Here is a 22,940-nt window from a genome sequence, read left to right as displayed (position 1 = left end):
AATTACTATGGAGTTGCTTTTATCGGCTTTAGTGATTATTATGGAGGAATCCTTACGGAGTTTGTTCAAAACTTTTATGTCATATGATTTTTCCATTGCGTTATTGGGAGAATTAGGAATTTTTAATGAGGTGCTGTAAAGAGTGTTAATTAAACAAGATCTAACTGTATCCGGGTTTGAAACAAGAGCACTACATTTATGGAGAGGATTCTAAAGATGCTACCAAATCTGCAACTGGAACTTGTTTTGGTAAAAACGAAAATTTTGGCCCTTGTTCTAGGACTTTTTCTTCAACATAGCTAAGCTTTTTAGATGAAATATTTACAATCGCAGGTCCAGGACTTATCTTAGGATTGTAAACTGGGTTGACCACTTGATTATAGAAAATAATCTAATTCAAAATAAAACTAAATAGGAACGAACAAAAACAAGCCCAATATCAAAAGAACTATCAGATTAGCTGCAGAGAAGGCAAATATCGCAATAAGAAATCATTCCAGTTTTTAATAAATACAGTTAGTGAAATGAATGAACCTTTTTATCTTGCAAAATGTTAGCTTTTATCAGACAGTCTTGGCGAAACTTTTCGTTAAGAAGTAATGATGCCAAGGCTATTTAAAAAAAAATAATGGATTTTAACTGATAATTTTTATTGTAAGTGTTTTATTGTTTTTTATTTTTTCTTTGCTGAAGACGGCCCTTAGATTTTGGGCCGAAATATTCAAATAGGTTTTGTTGATTCACTGTCTTGGGAAAAAAGTCCTCATTATTCTCGCTTTTGTTGTTATACTAAAGAATAGGTTCTTAAATTTATCATTCTATATGCCTAAAGGGGCAAATTTCAATGCCCAAATTACCCAGTTCAGCGAAAAGATTTTGAACTTATCATGTCATAGGCCTGAAAGAGCACATTTCAATGCCCAAATTACCCATTTCAGAGAAAAGGTTCTTAAATTTATCATTCCATAGGCCTAAAAGAGCACATTTCAATGCCCAAATTACCCATTTCCGAGAAAAGGTTCTTGAATTTATCATTCCATAGGCCTAAAAGAGCACATTTCAAAGCCCAAATCACTCATTTCTCCGTTATCTTTCAGATAAATATAGACAAAGTTATGGGGTACGGAAATTGAAATCTAATTACTCTTGATTCCTAGAAATATTCTTGAGCTACGCCTTTATTATTGATGCTAGGGAAGGGGGTGGAGCTAGGGTTAATAATGCCCCTCACTTGGGAAAATTTTTGCTATTAGATTTACCTGCCTAAAGGCACAGAGGTAGAAAAGGCGGGGTGGGGTCCCCTTACAAAAGTGTAAGTTTCACTAAAAGGTGGCAATTTATAAGACGTTGTTTAGTTACTTTGTTTTGTCTCACGGCTCGGACACTGAGTTGAAGCTTTAAGATTTTTTTTCTTACGGGACGGGGTAGGGGACTTACCAGGGGAGAGGAAAAACACTTTTATTCGGTCCTTACAAATAAGGGATGCGTTACATTGTTTTCTTTTTACATACCTGTCGTCCAAGAGGCTTTTTGGCTAGTATAGCAATAGTTTCTTTAACGATTTTTTCTTCACAGTTTTAAGCAACAAAATTCAACAATACCTATCTGATTTTAAGATTGATTATATAAAGTTGTAAATTTAAACTGAAAATAATAAAAGGTATAGGCTTTCTTCTTTTCAAAATAACTTTACAGCAAAGCGAATTTCGCTTGACATAAAAAACAAGCTTTGCATAAAGGCAAGACCATAAAATAATTGTCAGTTTCCATTATATCAAAACTAATAATAAGCGCGATGTAGAGAGAACTCAGCCATATTTCAGACTTATTTAAATATTTAAGGCAACTACTCACCGTCTCAGTCCTGAAATGTTCACGGAGTAAAAAAAAAAGAAAGAAAAAGAAGAAAAAAAAAAAAAGGAGAAAAAGGATGGACAATCTCCACCATAGAGTATAAGTACCTTCTGAGGTGTGTCAACAACCGCTCTCAGAAAAACTCTGTAGATCTTCCCATTTTCAAGCCGCTTATTAACAAAGCCATTATATTCTTTTCCATCTCCAAGTCTGAAATTGTATGGTACATTTCTTCGAATAAATCTGGCCGCTATGTAGGGGGACGTGTCCTCCAATTTGTTAGACGCAGAAGACCGACCAGAATTTACCAACTAAAAATATTACATTGTCTAAAAACTATTTAATGATATGATGTTTACTGGAAGAAAAGCTACAAGGTCATATTAACAAATAAAATAATAACAGTTATTAACGAATAAAAGAACATTCAACTAAGTAAATAACTTACTAAGAAAAACCTATAATTAAAAAAAATAACAAATAAACTAAAAATTTCAATGTGATCCGTACATACTATACTACTTTATACATACTATAGTATATACTATAAACCGTATGTACATAAAATATATATATATATATATATATATATATATATATATATATATATATATATATATATATATATATATATATATATATAAATTACAATGCTTACCAACTTACGTACATATATATTATCCATTTCATTAAGTTCAGTACTTTATCAAAAATGTGTACAACAAAAAAAAAAACACAAAATAGTCACACACACACAGCCCCCCCCCCCCCCCGAGTGGGCTCCAAGGCTCGAAAGCATAGAAAGAGGAAAGACAAAATGTAAAATAAGTCGAATAATAAACAAGAATAATAATCAAATAACGAATAATAACACGGATTCCATATTAACCATTGGGCCATAGGGGACTCAAAAGATCCGAAAAAAAAAGAAAGTCGAAATCATCCTAAATTACAATCAAATCAGAGAAAAAAAAAATGCATATAACACCACCCATTTACACCACTACTACTACTACTAACAACTACCACAGCACCCAGCCGCCCAAGGCCAACACAGCTACGCATACTCCTCCTGCATCCCAATCTATTCAAAGGATCCCTCTTTACACCCTCCCCAAAAGTTCCTATTTCCCTTAAATTATGACATCCTTTCTTTATGACATCCTCCCATCCCAACCGCGAAGGACCTGCTTTCCGTTTAGCCCTTGACAATTGGTCGAAGAGAACAATCTTCGGCAATCTGTTATCCTTCATTCGCAGAACGTGCTCTAGCCATCTAAACCCTTCTCGCATTACAGCCCTAGAAAGCGGGATTTAACCACGCTTTTCGTACAGCCTACTGTTTGAAATACGGTCAGTCAGCCGGGTACCCAGAACAATCCGTAGGCGATTTCTCTGGAAAAAATCGAACAAATCTTCATCCACTATCAGAGCACCAATATTTCAGAATCATATTTGACCACTGTCATCACTATAGCCATTTACAGCCAACTCAAAATTGAAATAGAACTTATAGCAAGAAAAAAATGTTAAAAAAAGAAAAAAATTTAAAAAAAAAGGCAAATAGGCATTATAAATATGTAACCAAGGTACAAAGATGAATAATAAAACAATAAAGAAAATGATCAATAGCTATCTATAGATTTGGTAGCCCATAAAAAACCCCCAGACGTTTGAAGCTGGAAAAGAAATGACAGTCCCATGCGACACTGAAAGGACATTTCATGCTCTTGAAGATGCCAACAGAGGGTTAAATCAGATATGTGCCAGAACATCGTAGGTAATACAACGAGCTGTCGGATATAGAAATAAGAGACTAAAAACATTAGAATTTGGCCATGCAACTTCATGAGAAGGCCATGCAACATCGATGCAACTGAAGAAGCAAAAGAAGCACATGCCAGGACGTAAACTAATCCCAGATCTAAGAGCGGTTTAATAACTTATGGATTTGTAAGCTTCAAAACTAGTCTGGCCTTCTCATGAAGAGATGATGAGCTCCTTTTGACTGGAAATGAAGCCATGGCAATGAAAACTCGTGATATAACGACAATGCAGTTTTCAGTTAAAGTTCAGAATGTAAAAGAGGTGAAAAAGATAGAGCATTATAGTAGCATGTCTACACATAACCTACGAAAATGTGTAAGCCTAAGTCCCCCCCCCACAAGAAACTTCTGATGTTTCTGGAATTGCTTAGATTTATCACTGCACCAATCCTTGTGGATCATGGGTGATAGAAGATGCGGGGTATGGGGTAATTTCACCCCTATGTGACAATAAATATAGGGTTGGATTCAGGCAAAGAAAAGAAGCCATGAGATACATCCAGGGCAGGTTGGCTTCACCTCACTTATGATACCCAGATTGCTGGTAAATTTTACTTTCACTACACCAACCGTGGAGACTGTGAAACATATTCTCATCAAGAATAATTTAGAGAGGACACTTATGGCTGACAAATTCAAATATTCAACTTTGTATATTCTCAGGTGCAGTAGATAACTCAAATTTCGCGTTGCAGTAGCAATTACGTCGGACAAAGTTCTTAGAGAATAAAACTAAAGCCCAACATAAAAAAAGATATTCGCCACATTTTCCAGAAGACTTTACTTAAATTACTTATAATATTTTCCTGAGATGACTGCATGATAACTGAGATAACTAAGGTCAATATCGATAAATGCAATATGCAATTAAAACCTGATTCAAGAGATCCTAAAATTAATTGTTGTTTTTATTGGTAGTTTATAACCTCCTAAAATAATTACATAGCCAAAACAAAAAAAAAAAAAAAAAAAAATCCTGTGGGCTAACGTCCTAACCAATGTTTATTTGCAGATAATATCAATGGGAATATTAGATTTTCTGGAACATTATAAAGAAAAGGGTCAGAGGTTTAGAAATTGAGTAAGGGTAAATGCAAATGAAGCCATGGCAATGAAAATTCGTGATATAACGACAATGGAGTTTTCAGTTAAAGTTCAGAATGTAAAAGAGGTGAAAAGGATAGAGCATTATAGTAGTATGTCTACACATAACCTACGAAAATGTGTAAGCCTAAGTCCCCCCCCACAAGAAACTTCTGATGTTTCTGGAATTGCTTAGATTTATCACTGCACCAGTCCTTGTGGATCATGGGTGAGAGAGGATGCGGGGTATGGGGTAATTTCACCCCTATGTGCAGGTTTTCCTTAACAGTTAGTCATCTTTTACATCTTAAGGAACTATCATATTTAACATTATTAATCCACAAGATTCAGTTAGTAGTGAAGGAGTAGAAAATACAATTGGAAACAAGGCCAAACAAATTAGAATTTGAATAACCTAGTGGCCGTCATGATGGCAACTAGCTAAATCCAAGCGACACTGGTAACCCTTGGTGTTGCAAAGTACGGCTCTAAGATCCATGACTTCAGGCACAGTGTAGATGCTACTTGGCTGTATTTCATAGGAGCTGACAAAGACCAATTCTGAAGATTAAATAAATGTAAGAATATAAACAAATAAACCCCAAAAATAGTAACCGTGGAAATTTTTCCAGAGATAACCCGAGAAACCAACTCAAGGGATTATTTCACAAGATCAATTCCTAGTTATCTACTATTCAAGTAAATATGTCAAGTAAATAGCGCCTAAGATAGTCGTAGTTTCAATAATATTTAGATATTATTATACACTGTAAAGGGGCGTATATATTCGACGTTCTTGGAAAAAAGGGACGAGAAAATGAGTAGTGTACACGGCTTTAGCTACCCCATTTTTTCACCATAAACCTGATAGTGAAGACAGACTGTTCGATCATCTTGGTGTTCTATCAAACAATTAAATTAGAAAGGAAGGTGAGGGGTTTACCAAAAAGTGTCAAGAGGTTTTGAAAAACTTCCAGAAACAATCAAGTGAAAATACTTTTTTGGTAGTTGATATTTGGAAGGAAGAATTCTATGAATCGGGAGAGTAGGACCTAAAATTCAAGCCAACACACCAAGGGCAGAGGAGTTATCACGGGGTAAAGCTTGATAAAAGCATTGAAGCTAGAAGAAGCTAGATAAAAGCAATGCTTTAAGAGGCATTGGTGAAGGAGTTATCAGGGTGAAATGCTTGATAAAAGCTTTGAAGCCTGAAGAAGCTTGGTAAAGCAATGCTTGAAGAAGCAAGGGCAGAGAATTTATCGAGGGGTAATACTTCATAAAAGCGTTGAAGCTTGAAGAAGCTTGATAAAAGCAATGCTCGAAGAAGCAAGGACAGAGGAGTTATCAAGGGGTGACGCTTGATAAAAGCATTGGAGCTTGAAGAAGCTAGATAAAAGCAATGCTTGAAGAAGCAAGGGCAGAGGAGTTATCAAGGTGAAATGCTTGATAAAAGCTTGAAGAAGCTTGATAAAAGCAATAAAAGCAAGATTATAAAGCAATGCTTGAAGAAGCAAGGGCAGAGAAGTTATCGAGGGGTAATAATTCATAAAAGCATTGAAGCTTAAAGAAGCTTGATAAAAGCAATGCTCGAAGAAGCAAGGACAGAGGAGTTATCAAGGGGTGACGCTTGATAAAAGCATTGAAGCTTGAAGAAGCTAGATAAAAGCAATGCTTGAAGAAGCAAGGGCAGAGGAGTTATCAAGGTGAAATGCTTGATAAAAGCTTGAAGAAGCTTGATAAAAGCAATGCTTGAAGAAGTAAGGGCAGAGGACTTATCAAGGGATAATGCTCGATAATAGCATTGAAGCTTGAAGAAGTTTGATAAAAGCAATGCTTAAAGAAGCATGGGCGGAGGAGTTATCAAGGTGAAATGCTTGATAAAAGCTTTAAAGCCTGAAGAAGCTTGGTAAAGCAATGCTTGAAGAAGCAAGGGCAGAGAAGTTATCGAGGGGTAATACTTCATAAAAGCATTGAAGCTTGAAGAAGCTTGATAAAAGCAATGCTTGAAGAAGCAAGGACAGAGGAGTTATCAAGGGGTGACGCTTGATAAAAGCATTGAAGCTTGAAGAAGCTAGATAAAAGCAATGCTTGAAGAAGCAAGGGCAGAGGAGTTATCAAGGTGAAATGCTTGATAAAAGCTTGAAGAAGCTTGATAAAAGCAATGCTTGAAGAAGCAAGGGAAGAGGAGTTATCAAGGGATAATTCTCGATAATAGCATTGAAGCTTGAAGAAGTTTGATATAAGCAATGCTTAAAGAAGCAAGGGCGGAGGAGTTATCAAGGTGAAATGCTTGATAAAAGCCTGAAGAAGCTTGATAAAAGCAATGCTTGAAGAAGCAAGGGCAGAGAAGTTATCAAGGGGTAATGTTTGATAAAAGCATTGAAGCTTGATAAAAGCAATGCTTGAAGAAGCAAGGGCAGAGGAGTTATCAAGGGATAATGCTTGATAAAAGCATTGAAGCTTGAAGAGGCTTGATAAAAGCAATGCTTAAAGAAGCAAGGGCGGAGGAAATATCAAGGTGAACTGATGATAAAAGCTTGAAGAAGCTTTATAAAAACACTGCTTGAAGAAGCAATGGCAGAGAAGTTATCAAGGGGTAATACTTCATAAAAGCATTGAAGCTTGATAAAAGCAATACTTGGAGAAGCAAGGGCAGAGGAGTTATCAAGGTGAAATGCTTGATAAAAGCTTGGAAGAAGCTTGATAAAAGCAATGCTTGAAGAAGCAAGGACAGAGGAGTTATCAAGGGGTAAGGCTTGATAAAAGCATTGAAGCTTGAAGAAGCTTGATAAAAGCAATGCTTGAAGAAGCAAGGGCAGAGTAGTTATCAAGGGGTAATGCTCTTGTCCAAAAGAAGAATCCTACAGAGATTAATCCCAAGCTGTTATATTTGAGGTATGACAATAAAAATAAAACGCAGAAAGTGACTGAAGAGGGTGAGTTAAAGCATTACATATTTGCAGTTCTATAAGGAAGTAAATAGGATTCTGGGTGGGTTTCATATTCCTTAGCCAAGATTTAAACCTAGAAGCTTGGTTTGAAGGCAACGTCATCATTAGCTTGGAAAAATAAGCCGATAGACGAAAATTATGGCCAAACAATAAAGTTAAGTCTTGCGGACCTTAGATAAATCTTCTATGCTTGAATAGCCTTTTCATTATGAAAATATTGTTCAGTATCTTCAATCTTACAAAGTTTAGATTTTCAAACTTAACATATTACAAGTTACAACAGCTGACCTAGAACGAAGTAAAAGTTGGCCATGGTATATCTTGCGCAAACAAAATTAGGAAACAATCATCAAATGTACAAACAATCTTCAAGTAATATTTCGCAAAACTTCAAATGTGCAAACAATATGCAATTTATAGCTGGTTAGAGTGTATTTCGTGCAAAAAAAGAAAATAATCATCAAAGTGCAAACAATCTTCAGGCAATATTTGCACGTCTTTAAATGTGCAAACAATATGCAAGTGGTTACATTATGTTATATGCAAAAAAAGAAGAAAATAATCATCAAATGTGTAAACAATCTTGAAGTAATATTTTACACATCTTCAAATGTGCAAACAAGTAATAGTAGTTAGAGAATATTTTGTGGAAACAAAATTAGGAACAACCTTAAAATATGTAATACATAAAATTATGTAACCTAATACGTAAAATATTATATGTAAACATATTCTTCAAGCAACAGTTTGCACGTCTTAATATGCGGATACAATATGCAAACTATAGTTGCTTGGAATATGTTTTGTGCCCCCCCCCCCCCAAAAAAAAGGATAGGAAACTATCTTCAAATCACCTAAAGCTGAATTATAAGAAATCCCATTGGGCAATGTCCTCTAGATCGTCAGATTATTATCCTTGGTTAAAGGAATTAAATGTCGGATCTTACAGTATTGAGCGTTAGTTCGATTGATATTTTTCTATTATCTACACTTATTTGATTTATTGTTGCTCGGTGTGGTCATCTACTTTTCAAACACATTTGAAGTCATTACATGCTCTCCAAAACTCGGCGATTCAGGTTCTTGTTAATTCTGGTAATTGTATATCAGTAAGAGATAGTAATAAAGAAATTAATATTTTACCAGTTTCACGTCTTTTTAATTTTCATACGGCTCTTTTGATGTTTGATATATTGCATAGAAATGCACTCGAATATTATATTGGCGTGTTTGAGAGAGATCAGCCTACATATGAGACATTTATTCGTCAGTCATTAGAAAACCGATTAAAAGGTCTACAAGGTCTGCATTTTCGATTTGCCACGTTCTTCCTTCTATTTGGGAGTCTTTTCCTGATGATACAGTTCAAGAAACTGATGGGCCGACTTTTCGTAGGTTGCTTAGGGACCATTGTTTTGGTATTTATCATTTATGATTTTCTTTTTTTATTATTATTTTTCTTTTTTAGCTTAAGTAGGGAAACAGTATAGAATAGTGTTGTTATATTTGATTATTAGAATACAGGGTTTTAAATGGTGATTTTTTTGGCTTATTTCGTGTTTTTATGGGGGAATCCATTCATGAGTGATTTGTTTTGTAGTTTCAAAAATGGCCAAACAAGCCATAAGGCTTTTTTTGCAAATGTTTCTTTTTTTTGTATTGTTTTTTTTTTTTTTTAAACAGATTCTCCCTCTCAGATAAAGCAAAATTAATAGCAAATTAATCAAAAAAGAAATAATTATTAAATTATTAAATGAGCTTTAACAATTAAACTATAAAAAAAAATCAATTAATATGCCTATGAACGTATTTTACCTCGTGAGTTAAAAATGTATCCGGATTCCTATTCATATTTTTCTTATCCTCTGGTACGACAACGAGGAAATAATGACTAATAGGTCCATACTCTTCCGACGCCTGAGGTAATATAACACCAATTTCTTCACCATCAAAAACGCCGTAAAAATCTGGATTTACAATTGGCAACGGTGCTGCCATCTGAGTGGTTACTGTGAGACGGCTAGGCGGTCGATAGCTTTTGTCAGATCCAACAGCACTGACATTAACGTTATAGGTCGTGAATGGAGTGAGATCGTTTAACGTCATCGAGGTGTTTTGCGCTGGAACATCTATTGTGGTCATTGGTATGTGAACGGTTTGTGTTATACCCTGAGCGTCAACAAACTCTTTTATTGCATCGTAAGTCACCTATAAAAAATAACATACTTAAAAAAAAATACGATGTTGAATCCATTTTTGATGCTATTCGGAAAGAGCTTCAAAGCAACGCCATACTTGAGGAGGGGGGGGGGGGAGATAAATGAAGGTCTAGGTTCTAATAAAATGCCATGATCTAAGAAAAAGCTTAGCCTACTTGCATCGTCAAGTAATTTTTGCAGAAGTAAATGGTCACCAGTCAAACTACAACATTTTAGATGATTTTGGGGTTTTATGCAAATCAATCTAAGGTCCGTCAATATTTTGATTTAGATTAATGACCGTCCAAAGGGGGGGGGGGAGCACAGTTTGAACTCTAATTTTTCGCGTGTCCAAACGTTCAACGATCTAATCATCTGCTTACCATACTACGAAATAAAGGAAGTACAGCACTGAATAGAAAAGTTAAAAAGTGGGACCCTTTAAGTAACTGAAATATGTCTGAGAATGAGCTTCTTTGTACCTTTTTAATAAATAAAGAAACAAGATAGGGGTTGTTTTGAGGATCTCAGGAAGGAGTTTGATCTTTGGGGTTTTAACATCAGAAAAGGGAGAGACTCGTAATAAACTTATATGAATTAAATTAAATGATATATTGAATATTAAAAAAGGATTATAAATTGAGACTCGCCATGCTTCAATTTATTAGAAGAAACATAGGCTAACATTTAAGTAAAACGATTTTTATTTATTTTTTTTTTTTTTTTTTTTAGAAGAATAAAGAGACAAGCAGCTGAACAGAATATCAATTAAAGGCTACATGGTCTAAAAAGTCAACAAGTTGTAAGAATATAAAATAAAAAAAAAAGTAAAATTCAAAACTTCCTCATCAGGATTCAAAATCAGAACAGACCTGAACTGAGAACTAAAATAGTGATTTTACCAATATTTCAGCATTTGGTAGAAAGTGGCACATTTTTCGTGCAACACAAAATAAGCTGTAAAACAAACGAGATTCAATTCCGTTTCCAACGTCTATAATGAAAGAAAATCTATTATTAATCTTTGATTTTTTGACTGTCTAGCCCTCCCCCCTGACCAAATTCCTGGCTACAATCCAGTATATATATATATATATATATATATATATATATATATATATATATATATATATATATATATATATATATATATATATATATATATATATATATATATATATATATATATATGTGTGTGTGTGTGTGTATTACCGCAAATGTCCGAAGTCTGTTTAATGTCAACTGGTGAATGTTTTGATTTCTTTTTCTCTACTTGGATTCAATTAGCTTTGCCAGTCTGCCTTTTCAGTCAATGATGGTAAAAGTTAAAGTTAGGTTAGAATATGTTAGTTTGTATCTGGTTGAGCCTTGCATTAGATTGAAAAAGTTGACTAGCAACGTTGACCAAATCCAAGCAGAAAAATAGGTATTTCGGTCATTCACCAATTTGCTGATATTCACGGCAACATATATATACATACTTTTACATATTGGGGTATATTGTGATTATAGCTATTAACGTAACGTATTAACGTTACGTAACGTATCGTAACGCTACGTAACGTAATGCTATTAACGTTTACGTATAAGAGCCTAACGTATTAAAGCGATCGTCATTTGACGCACAAGGCCATTTAAGAAAATCAACTTATATTCTACATTTATTTTCAATTAGTTTCAGCATTAACGGACCAAAAGCCTAAGAGAAAATTAAATGTTGCAAATTAAATTCGTCTCCTGGCATGTTAAGTAAGTTTTTGTGCTCATATTTTGATTCTTTATATTCCCATCCTTCAATTTACATACTTCTTTATATTTTCAAAACATGAAGGATCCCTATTTTCAATTTATTTCTGTATCTTCATTCTTTGTATTTCGTAAAACCCATACGTGTCTTAACGTAAATTTGAGCTACTTACCTTCCTTTTTTTGGTGTTTTCAAAATTGACATTTGGATTTTTTAATATATCTCTCTATATTCATAGATTTTGTATTTCGTAGAGCACAAATTCATCTCCGAATATGTAACCGAGTTATTTGAATGCGTTATTTACCTTCATTCTTCTTGTATTTGATTCCATTTGTTTTATTACTTCTAAATCACACTTTTTAAACTTTTATTTAGAAACCTTATTTTATCTAGTGAATCTAGATTAATAAGTAAAGATTTTGGCTTCAAACTTTTGAATCTGTTGAACAACAGAAATAAAAGGAAATTCCTATAGCATTAGCTCTTTAAATACAGATAAGGGGATGGCGTGGAGTAGTTTAGTCGGCTTTTATCTGTGAAGCACCTTTTTGTGAAGTAAATTAGTAGATTATTATAGTTGCCTTGGTAACATAGTCGAATTTCAACGTGGATTCAATGAAACAAATAGTTCAAAAATATTCCTTTCAGATATATTTTGACCAGGAAGAAGGAAACTCGTTCTTGTTTAAACTGTATTTTTTGGTGTTTTTTATTTACATTTTAACATATTCTTTAATTTTTTTTTGGTGTTTTATACAGATTAAATTTACCTCACCATTTATTTATTAACTTTAAATCAATTGAATAAAATTCGTTTTTGAATTAAGATTATTAGTCAAGATATTCTGATTTTAGTGATTAGCGGGAAATATTAATAATGCTGAAGTTTAACTTATGATTACCATTTTATACCAGGAAATACTTACTTCGATATACTTGTGCTACGATACTTACCATATAGACCAAGTGAAATAGTCTTACAACTAGCATGTAGTCGGTAAGAGTTTGGAAAAAATAGCAGCACTTTTATCGCTATTTAAATGTTAACAGACAAAAAAAAAAAAAAAAAAAAAAAAAAAAAAAAAAAAAAAAAAAAAAAAAAAAAAAAAAAAAAAAAAAAAAAAAAAAAAAAAAAAACTACTCGATAAAGACCTAGTTTTTATAGTTCAGTGCTGTTAAGACTAAACAAAACCCGTAAATTCGTAAAAGGTGTGAAACAAAATATCAAAGGTGACAGGTTCAGATGATAAAAAAAAAATTAGACTCCCGATCTCGAGGTCATGGGTTCGAGTCCTATGTTTGGTTTGTTTGTGGAAAATATAGGAAGGAGGGGAGGAGAATCTTTTCAACTTGTGAATAGATGTTTTCAAAGTTATAGTTTTCATGAGCCTACCCTGCTTTGTGTGACGACTGGTGGATCACTTAAAACATTCAGGAAAGTATTGTTACAGGAGAGAGAAAGGGCAAGGCGATTTAAAATTTTGTTTCAAGGAGGACAAGCAATTTTTCCCCTATTTTCATAATCCTGCATACCATAGAGTTGCTTTTATCTAATTTTGCCTGTCGGTCGACAGATTTCACTTGAAGTAATTCTATAATCTATAATCCGTAATCTATAATTCTATAATGCAGATGCTATTACTTGACCTCAAAGGCTAGATTTTTGAGCCGTAAAATTTCCTCAGAAAGTACTGTTCTGATTCCTGTTAGTAAATCTGTTTAACCAAAAATACCACCTAGATATGATGAATAAATACCAACGAACATAAGAATGGACACCTAAAAGATTTAACACTTTTTGATTGACACTTGTCTGGTTGTACCTTCTGCTCAAAAATTTAGTTCAGTCGGTTCAATTTAATGATGGTTCTTTCACACAAGCGTAAACTAAAACATTACGCTAAGTTACACAATCTTACGAAGAAAGTTTTGCCCGAGAAGTAGGCACTGCTAAGTAGACTGGAACTCTACGTTTTTTAAATTTTGAAATATTGAGTTACTACTTAAAATTTTGAGTTATGTGTAAATCTGTGTTACGTTACGACAGTCACTACAGAAGCAAAAAAAAAATTGTAGGTGCTATCAATTTTGAAAACAGATTTTGGAGAACTTTTGCAAAAAGCCTTTCAAGCTTGATGAGAGCTTGATTATACAAAATCATACTAAATAACAAATTTTGAAAAATAACAAAATAGCAAAATGAAAGCGAAAGAAAAAGGGCGACAAAACGCAAAAGGGAGGAGAAACAAACTGTATTTCTCTATTTAGCCAATCAAGTATTTACTATTTGCTAAAAATAATAAAAAAGGCTTCATTAAATTACCTTGTATCCAACTGGCTTTAATCGAATCGGTTGTTGCCATGACAAAGAGAACCCATGCGTATGAACATCATGAGTTCTTAAATCCTTGGGGACTTCTTCAGGCTTTAATGTCACTGTCACTTTTTCAGATAATCTTCCAAAGCCGGATTTGGTTCTAGCGGCAACAGTGATGGCATATTGGCTGTTTCTTTCAAGACCTGTCAACTCTGCTGAATGGGTAACAGGAACGCCTTTTTGCGACCATTCGTCCAAGTCCTCCACGGGTGTCATGGCATAAAATACCTTAAACGGTACATGTCTCATAATACAATTCAATGATTATCTTCAGAGGATATTTTCATTAAAAACTGAAGTGTGAAAAAAGAAAAAAAGTCGGGTAGTACCGTAAAATTTTATGTCATGTGTGGTGTGCATCAGAGGCCCCTACAAGTAGGGGTGGGGGTTCTAAAAAGGCAAATAAATATACATTTTTGCAGCAATAACTTAAAAGACGTTATGTGATATAACGCAATATCTATATGATCGATATGACGGTCAAATGTATTTGTTAAGATAGGATTAATAGCTAAGATTCTTATACTCAGAAGGCTCCATCAATTAGTTCATACGTTTTTATGTAATTTTTAGCTCTAAAGAAGTTGAAAAAAAAAATCCAAAATCCTTTACATTCCTTTACAAAATCCTTTACAAAATCATTCTTCACAAAATCCTTTTCCAAAAAGGCGAAAGTGAAGTGTGAAAAAAGAAAAAAAGTCGGGCAGTACCGTAAAAATTTATTTCATGTGTGGTGTGCATCAGAGGCCCCTACAAGCAGGGGTGGGGGTCCTAAAAAGGCAAATAAATATACATTTTTACAGCAATAACTTAAAAGACGTTATGCGATATGACGTCATATCTATCTGGTCGATATGACGGTCAAATGTATTTGATAAGATAGGATTAATAGCTAAGATTCTTATACTCAGAAGGCTCCATCAATTAGTTCATACGTTTTTATGTACTTTTTAGCTCTAAAGAAGTTGAAAAAAAATCCAAAATCCTTTACATTCCTTTACAAAATCCTTTACAAAATCATTCTTTACAAAATCCTTTTCCAAAAAGGCGAAAGTGAAGTGTGAAAAAAGAAAAAAAGTCGGGCAGTACCGTAAGAATTTATTTCATGTGTGGTGTGCATCAGAGGCCCCTACAAGCAGGGGTGGGGGTCCTAAAACGGCAAATAAATATACATTTTTGCAGCAATAACTTAAAAGACGTTATGTGATATGGCGTCATATCTATCTGGTCGATATGACGGTCAAATGTATTTGTTAAGATAGGATTAATAGCTAAGATTCTTATACTCAGAAGGCTCCATCAATTAGTTCACACGTTTTTATGTACTTTTTAGCTCTAAAGAAGTCTAAAAAAAAAAAAAAAAAAAAAAATCCAAAATCCTTTACATTCCCTTTTCGCATTCGTAGAAAAAGTTAACAAATGGAGCTTCTGACATCTAAACAGCTTTTACCGCATCTTCGACGTCTAAAGAAAACTTTCTTTGTACAATCAACTGATTGTTGACAACATTTAACGAGCTTATTTTTGTTGCCTTACGTTGGAAATTCTTATTTTTAGTTGAAAAACTAATACACATTTGTCTAGCTTTTCTGATCGTCTGAAAAATTTATGTCTTTTAACAGAACGGCTCTTGAATTATCAGAGCCAATTATAGGAAAAAAACAACAAAATAATTATAAAGTTTGGACATTCCATGGACAGGGATTTATCGCCCATGCATAACTAATTTATTCCTCAAGATTTTAGATCTTCGAACTTTTGTCTGGGTCTTTCAGAACATATAAACTGCTTAAAAAAACTTTTAAAGCATTTTATTATTTTCTTCCTGTATTTTTTAGATCTAGATTTGCCAATTAGTCAGATTTGTTTTGCTCTATTTTTAAGTAAACTTGACTTTGTTTATTTTTCCTTTGCTTTTTTATAGATTTTAAATACTAAATAAAAAATTATATGAATAAAAAAATATATACAAATTATGACCAAAAAGTATATTTTAATAAAAAGATTTAGTAATCTAATTCATGTATAAGTTATATCGTTTGACATAAGTAAGCACATTTTTTTTTATTTTATTTATATTTAATTTCTTTTTTCATTTAAAAAAAAGAAACATCAAGTGGGACCATCATAAAACCCGACATAGAATACTATCGAACAGTTCGTGATAACGAACTGTAGTCAGGAGCGACCTGGTTTAATAGTAACCAAAACTCTAAAAAACGGAATTTTTATAACAATAGTTACATTAAAAGAATGCCATTTTAATGCTGATTTTAAACATACAAGTTTCATCAAGTTTAGACTTTGCCATCAAAAATTACGAACCTGAGAAAATTTGCCTGCTACTTTAGAAAATAGGGGGAAACATCCCTTAAAAGTCATAGAATCTTAACGAAAATCACACCATCAGATTTAGAGTATCAGAGAACCCTACAGTAGAGAACCCTATACAACCCTATCAGAGAACCCTAAGTTTCAAGCAGCTATCTAAAAAAATGTGGTACTTTGTATTTTTGCCACAAGACAGATCACAGATGCGAGTTTATTTGTTTGTTTTTTGGGGTTTTTCTCCAGGGGTGGTCGTATCGACCCAGTGGTCATAGAATGTCGCAAGAGGGCTCATTCTAACGGGAAATTAAAAGTTCTAGTGCCCTTTTTAAGTAACCGAAAAAGTTGGAGGGCACCTAGGCCCCCTCCCACGCTCATGTTTTCTCAAAGTCACTAGATCAAAATTTTGAGATAGCCATTTTATTCAGCATAGTCGAAAACCTAATAACTATGTCTTTGGGGACGCCTTACTCCCCCAAAATCCCCGTGGGAGAGATTGCAAGTTACAAACTTTGACCAGTGTTTACATATTGTAATGGTAATTGGGAAGTATACAGACGTTTTCAGGGGGATTTTTTTGGTTGGGGGAGGAGATGAGGGGACGGGTTTATGCGAGGGAACTTTGCATAGAGGAATTTGTCATGGTGGAAGAGAATTTCCATGAAGGGGGTGCAGGATTTTTTAGCATTAAAAAAAAAAGATGAAAAAGTTTTTTCAACTGAAACCAAGGAGCAGCTTAAAAACTTAAAATGAACAAAAATTACTGCGCATATGAAAGATTCACCTTCTACCTTAATCTTTACGCTACAGTAATTTTATTAATTTCAACTATTTATTCTACGGCCTTTGTGATTCAGGGGTCATTCTTAAGGAATTGGGACAACATTTTAGCTTTAGTATAAAGAGCGAGGTATTGACGAGGGGGTGAACCCCCGTCATATACGCAATACAAACATACGAATATAGAAGTTCGTTACGGAGTTAATTCGTAAGATAGGTATATTTTTACTAATAAAAATGTTCGTAAAAAATTAAAAGTTCTAGTTGCCAATTTAAATAATCAAAAAATCGGAGGGTAACTAGGCCTACTCCCCCGCCCCTTTTTTCTCAAAATCGTTCTATCAAAACAATGAGAAAGCCATTTAGCCAAATTTTGTTTTAATTATTCATGTGCGGAGAGCCAAAATCAATACACGCAGTAGTTCAAAATCGTTCAGAAATTAAATAAAAAAAAACAAGTTTTTTTTTTAAACTGAAGGTAAGAAGTGACATTAAAACTTAAAACGAACAGAAATTACTCTCTATATGAAAGGGGCTGTTCCCTCCTCAATGCCCCGCTCTTTACGCTAAAGTCTTTTACTGTTTTAAAAAGTAGAGTTGAGAGAAGGAGTAAACTGTAGCGTAAAGAGCGGGGCGTTGAGGAGGGAACAACCCCTTTCATGTACGGAGTAATTTCTGTCCGTTTTAAGTTTTAATGTCGCTCCTTACTTTCAGTTAAAAAAAAACTTGTTTTTTTATCTAGTAAAATAAAGGCATAACATGTCAAAGTACACACATAATTCAATAGCGATACAAGGAAAAAAAAGAGTTGGAATAACTTCTAATGACAAGAATCCTCCGACGACTTTTCTCAAATAATAGTCAATGTTCAAAGTATCCAAAGTTTCTCCCTTTAATTTACTAATACCCTTAATCTATTTGCTAAACCCAACAAAAGGGCTACACAAGGGCTTAATCCCCATAAGTCCCTGCGTAACTTAACACACTTCGTGCCGGAAAAAGGACCTGTCTCAAGTTTCGGTAGATTATCAATTGAAAAAAAAAACATGGTTTTTGACTTGATATTGAATTAAAAAGAAAAATCGAAAAATTAGTCAACTTTTCCTTTATTGTATAATATAGTTCTTGTTCGGTAGTCTTTCATTTAAAGGTACTAGACATTTCTTTCGTCCAGTCATTGCCTCTACCCCTGGGTATCTCCAATAAATTTCCCGGGGATATAGGGTAGCGTCAAAAGATTTTTTTCCAGTTTGGTGACATACTACTGGACCTAAGTGGTGTACAAAGGAAAATGGGGGGAAGGTGAGGGACGGCCCCAAGACTGACCAGTCCGACTAAGTCTGACTATGAAGCTGGGGAATAAACGCCACGACCTCTGCAAATACAAATAGCGGATATAGATACAAGGATTTTTAGCAGCACAATAGCCCCTTTTTTGAAATAATGAGGGATATGCTCTTAGCTTTCGGGTAAAACTTGACGCAAATAAGTTGTCCTCCATTACCTAAAACGTGTTTTAAATAGCATACTTTTTCCTAACAAAATCAATATTCAAGTAAACCGAGCCCTGAAAAAGAGAAAGCAGAAAATACATTACCAACTTGTTCATCTACTTCTGTAATTGTTGCCCCATGCTTTTATATAATCAAGAGGTTACTCTTAATTAAGCAAAGAGAAGTTAAAGTAAAGGATCCCTGGTTTTCCCTTTCCACAATTCCAAAGAAGAATTTAGGAAACTATTCAACCTCATGAAAGAGGAATCAAAATAAAAGTAAACTCAACTGTTAAATAAGCCAAAGAAAAGATATTAAAAATTAAGGTATAGTTTAAAGAAAACAAAACAAAATATATGTAAACTCCCTATATTTACTCGAAAGGATTATGCTGTTGTATTTTCCTGACAATTTGAAACCTTGTTTCAAGAAGCCTTGATTCAATTAGAACCATACTACATACTACACACAACCATACAACCGTGAACCATACAACCATACAACCATACAACCAAGAACCACACAACCATACTACAAGGAGTTATTACTAGGGACTCGTTTGAAAACTAAAAAACCTTCCGAGCTCACGTTCTTGACAACAAAAAGGCGACAAGTCAACGTTACTGCATTTCTCAAGCAGTATTTATTGGCCTTAAAAGAAACAAAAAGAGGATGACAAACAGATAATCCAAACAAAAAGGGACAGACAAGTTAGCAGAAGACAAATCTAGATTAACCGCCAATAGCACAAAATAGTTAATGCGAAATAAGAAACCAATCAATGATCTTATGTTTTCAAAAGGGGATATGGTCTTTTAATAGACGCATAGGAGACACACCTAATCTAGCATCAATTTTATTTTCCAATGGGAGAAGAATTCAGCCTCCCCTCCCCCTATAGAGGTAAGATCAGGTCTAAAATCCAAAAGTTTCATGGTGGAAATCAACTTCCCCCCCAATATGATGCTAAATCTTGCAGCCTGTTCTGGCACATCTGGTAATAACATAAGTATGAGGCCTTAGTCCGCATAGAGATAGCATCGGGAAAGGAGTTGTGACCCTAAAATAAGACAAGTAGGACACTAAATCTTAATTCCTGCCAGGTGTGATTTATACCTGAATATCCGTTTGGGTGTATGTTGTAATTCCAAGGGAAAGGATCCCAATCCCTCCCCCGACAAAGTTATGGATCCCCCAAACACAAAATTAGGACACAAACTGTCTCACTGTTAAATAGCAAACTTATAGATCAAAACATTCGAGATTTTATAATTGTTAGTGTGCATTCTTTTTTTTTCCACAAAACTTTCCCCTTTCAGAATTCCTTGATTTTGAACTGAATCTAAGAAATTATCGCTTCGTGTAAAAAAGAGAGAAATCAGAGAAGTAAGAACAGTTTGCCAAAATCAACTGGCAAAAAAGGAGAAAGATATTACCAGTATTTAGCTTTCGGACTAACATAAACGGAAGAAGTTATTTTGGAGGGTGGGAGGACGGGGGGGGGTGAGTAGTGAAAAGGCTTTGCAAGTGGGAAGATTCTATGGAAAATATAAGAAAATGTAACGGAAGCAGTGGGATCAGAAGATCTGGATTTCGAAGGATCTCAATATAAGAATCTCAAAAACAGAAGGGGCCATTCCCGTCTCTTAGGAAGCCCCATTTCCTTGTCATAGGCGCTTAATTGGTGGCACAAAAATAGCTTCTGACATACTGTTAGTCTTATAAATTATATAACTATTAGTTGTTAGGTTAACACACAGAACGAACATCATTAAAACACGCATTTCAAAAATAAATCATGGGGCACCGGAGCCATAACGCTTAATAATAACACTTTTTTCATTGTCTACCGAAGTCCAAGTGACACCTAATAAAAAAACAAAAGCAGCTTCCCGTACAATTTTGCTCATTTTGTCGCGTTTTACCCTGTAGATACAAATACAATACATCGCCCCCTCCCATCATCGTTAGAATTGGTCCAAACGTCCATATTCTCCTTGAAAAAGAAGAAAAAAAAACATTTTCCTAAAAAGCTTAAATTGGCCAACTTCGGTAAGCACTATTATGCCTGGGCCGACACTGTTAATAAGACCCAGATCACTTACTTTTTACCATAGCATTACAATAACTAGAAATCCAAAGATTTCTGGGCCTTTATTTACGAAAGAATAGTCCTGAGACTAATTTTATACATATGAAACAAATCGATTTTTGAGTCCAATATAACTTAAAGCTTAAATTTAAATACCCGCAATATTGTCAGTACTCGCATTATTTATCAGCATTATATCATCGAAAGTACTATTGTCAAGATAATAGCAAAGTCAAGAGAAAAGAACAAGAAGCTGGAATATAAAGAACAATAATATTCTCTACAGGGTTTTCAATTTAGAAAACTTTCTCTAGAAAACCGGATAAGAAAATAGGAGGCATGAAAACCACCCACTCAACAGAGTAGTTAACACTGTGTTTGACAACACAGCGTCAGAATTCTTATACTACAAAATATACTATAATGTGCATTTGTTAAGCTGCCCGACGGCCATAGCTATTATTCTGACTAATCTGATATTATTAATAATGTTCTGGTTACTTACTCCTCTTATAGAACTACATCTTCAATCCTCAAGATTTTTTTTATGAGAAAAATACTATAATTTACAAACCGAATTGATTTTGACATTTCGGTTTTGTTATTTACAATTTGAATTTTCCTATAAGCAATAGAGTCAGTAATGTCATTATTTTCTAGTATTATATTGCCGACAATATTATTGTCATAGTAAATAGCTTGAATTGGCCAACTTCGGTAGGGATTATTCGAACCGACAACGTCAATATCCACATAGAACATGTTATGGCTAGGAAGCTCCGTATGAAGACATTGCAAAGACTTTTACTTTGAGAAAATCACGTAAAATTAATTCGTAATGTACAGGATAAGGCTGATTGTATATAATTTAATTTGTATATGTACTCAGAATCGTTACTAGCCAAAATATTTTTTTTTGAGGGGGGGGGGGGAATTTCACCGACTGGCTGGCCATTTTTCCCGACTGTTTTTTTTTTATCAATAATTAGCACAATGTCCGTTGAATTGGCCAACTTCGGTAGGGATTATTCCGACTGACAACGTCGATAATGCCAAAATTACTTACTTTTCCTATAACTGTCAAACCGATAACTTCAAACCGAAAGACTCCGGTATCTTTATTAAGGGAAATGTTAAGACTAATTTTAAAAAACTTGAAACACATTTTGACAGTTCAGTAGTATTTAAAATTTAAATATTCAAGTCAGCAATATTGTCAGTGATGTCATTTTTTTAGTATTATATTGTCGACACTACTATTGTCAACTTAATAGCATTGTCAGAAAAAGAAAGAAGTAGCTGTAACATAAAGAACTATAATGCTTTCTACCGAGTGTTCAATTTAGAAAGCTTTCACTACAATACTGAAAAAGAGGAACAGTTGTCAAAAGAGTTATAGTTTTCTACAAAAACCCCTATGAAGCGTAATCTAGCAAATTTCAACGCCTGTCTCCAGTTCTTATCTATTTCTGTCAAAAACAGCAGGAGAAAATCATTATGTTCCTTCTTAGTTTTTCAAACAAATCTTTATTTTAAAAAATCCCCTAGTCAAATATAATTTTGTGAAAGCGGCCACTTTTCATAAAGAATCTACAAGGTCGTTTGGCTTACGAATAAAAAAATGTAATTTTTTATTCTTTCAAAAAACAGCTGAGGGAAACAACTTTTTGTCTGTTTCATAGAATTCATGAAAATTTGAATTTCATGAGGTATTAAAGGGCGCAGAAAGCCGTTTTCAGGATCTAATCCAGAAAAGATAGAAAAATGAATTAAACATAAGTAAATTTTAATTTAAAGAATTTATATATTCTCAGTAAAAACAACTATCGTCGAAAAAAAATCTTACATCCAATAAAGAACTAAAAGTGTTAGTCAGAATAAAACGAGAAAAACTCTATCAATCACAGACAACATATCAGTCTCAAGAATATTAGTCTGATATTCTTAAATATAGTTTATTTTTTGTCTGATAAAATCAACTCGCTACGTGATTAAGCTTACAGGTTTGAACGCATCCAGTTATACAATGTCAGTAGTAAGGGCCAAAAAAAGAAAATTTACAGTTATTGCAAATGATGATTCTTTATTTTGACAAGGGATTACAACAATTCAAAAACCTCAAAAAAGACAACAAAAAGTTTCAAGCTTAGAACATGTTGTTGTTAGAAATCGGAAGAGCTTCAATAATCAAATATATTTGAAAAGAAC

The 22,940-nt window shown here is 33.9% G+C and overlaps 1 protein-coding gene across 1 annotated transcript in view; it reads right to left on the bottom strand.

Annotated features, from left to right (window-relative positions):
- LOC136034306 (tyrosine-protein phosphatase Lar-like) overlaps positions 1–22,940 on the bottom strand; it is a gene marked incomplete in the record, with an annotated part of 449,438 nt that overhangs the window by 122,947 nt on the left and 303,551 nt on the right. The window contains 3 exon segments of the mRNA XM_065715442.1: positions 1,962–2,165; positions 9,530–9,922; positions 13,986–14,267. Coding sequence (XP_065571514.1) covers positions 1,962–2,165; positions 9,530–9,922; positions 13,986–14,267 — 879 coding nt within the window.

Source organism: Artemia franciscana, chromosome 13 (genome assembly GCF_032884065.1).
Source record: "Artemia franciscana chromosome 13, ASM3288406v1, whole genome shotgun sequence".
Lineage (NCBI taxonomy): Eukaryota > Metazoa > Arthropoda > Branchiopoda > Anostraca > Artemiidae > Artemia > Artemia franciscana.
This window is presented reverse-complemented; position numbering and strand designations above follow the sequence as displayed.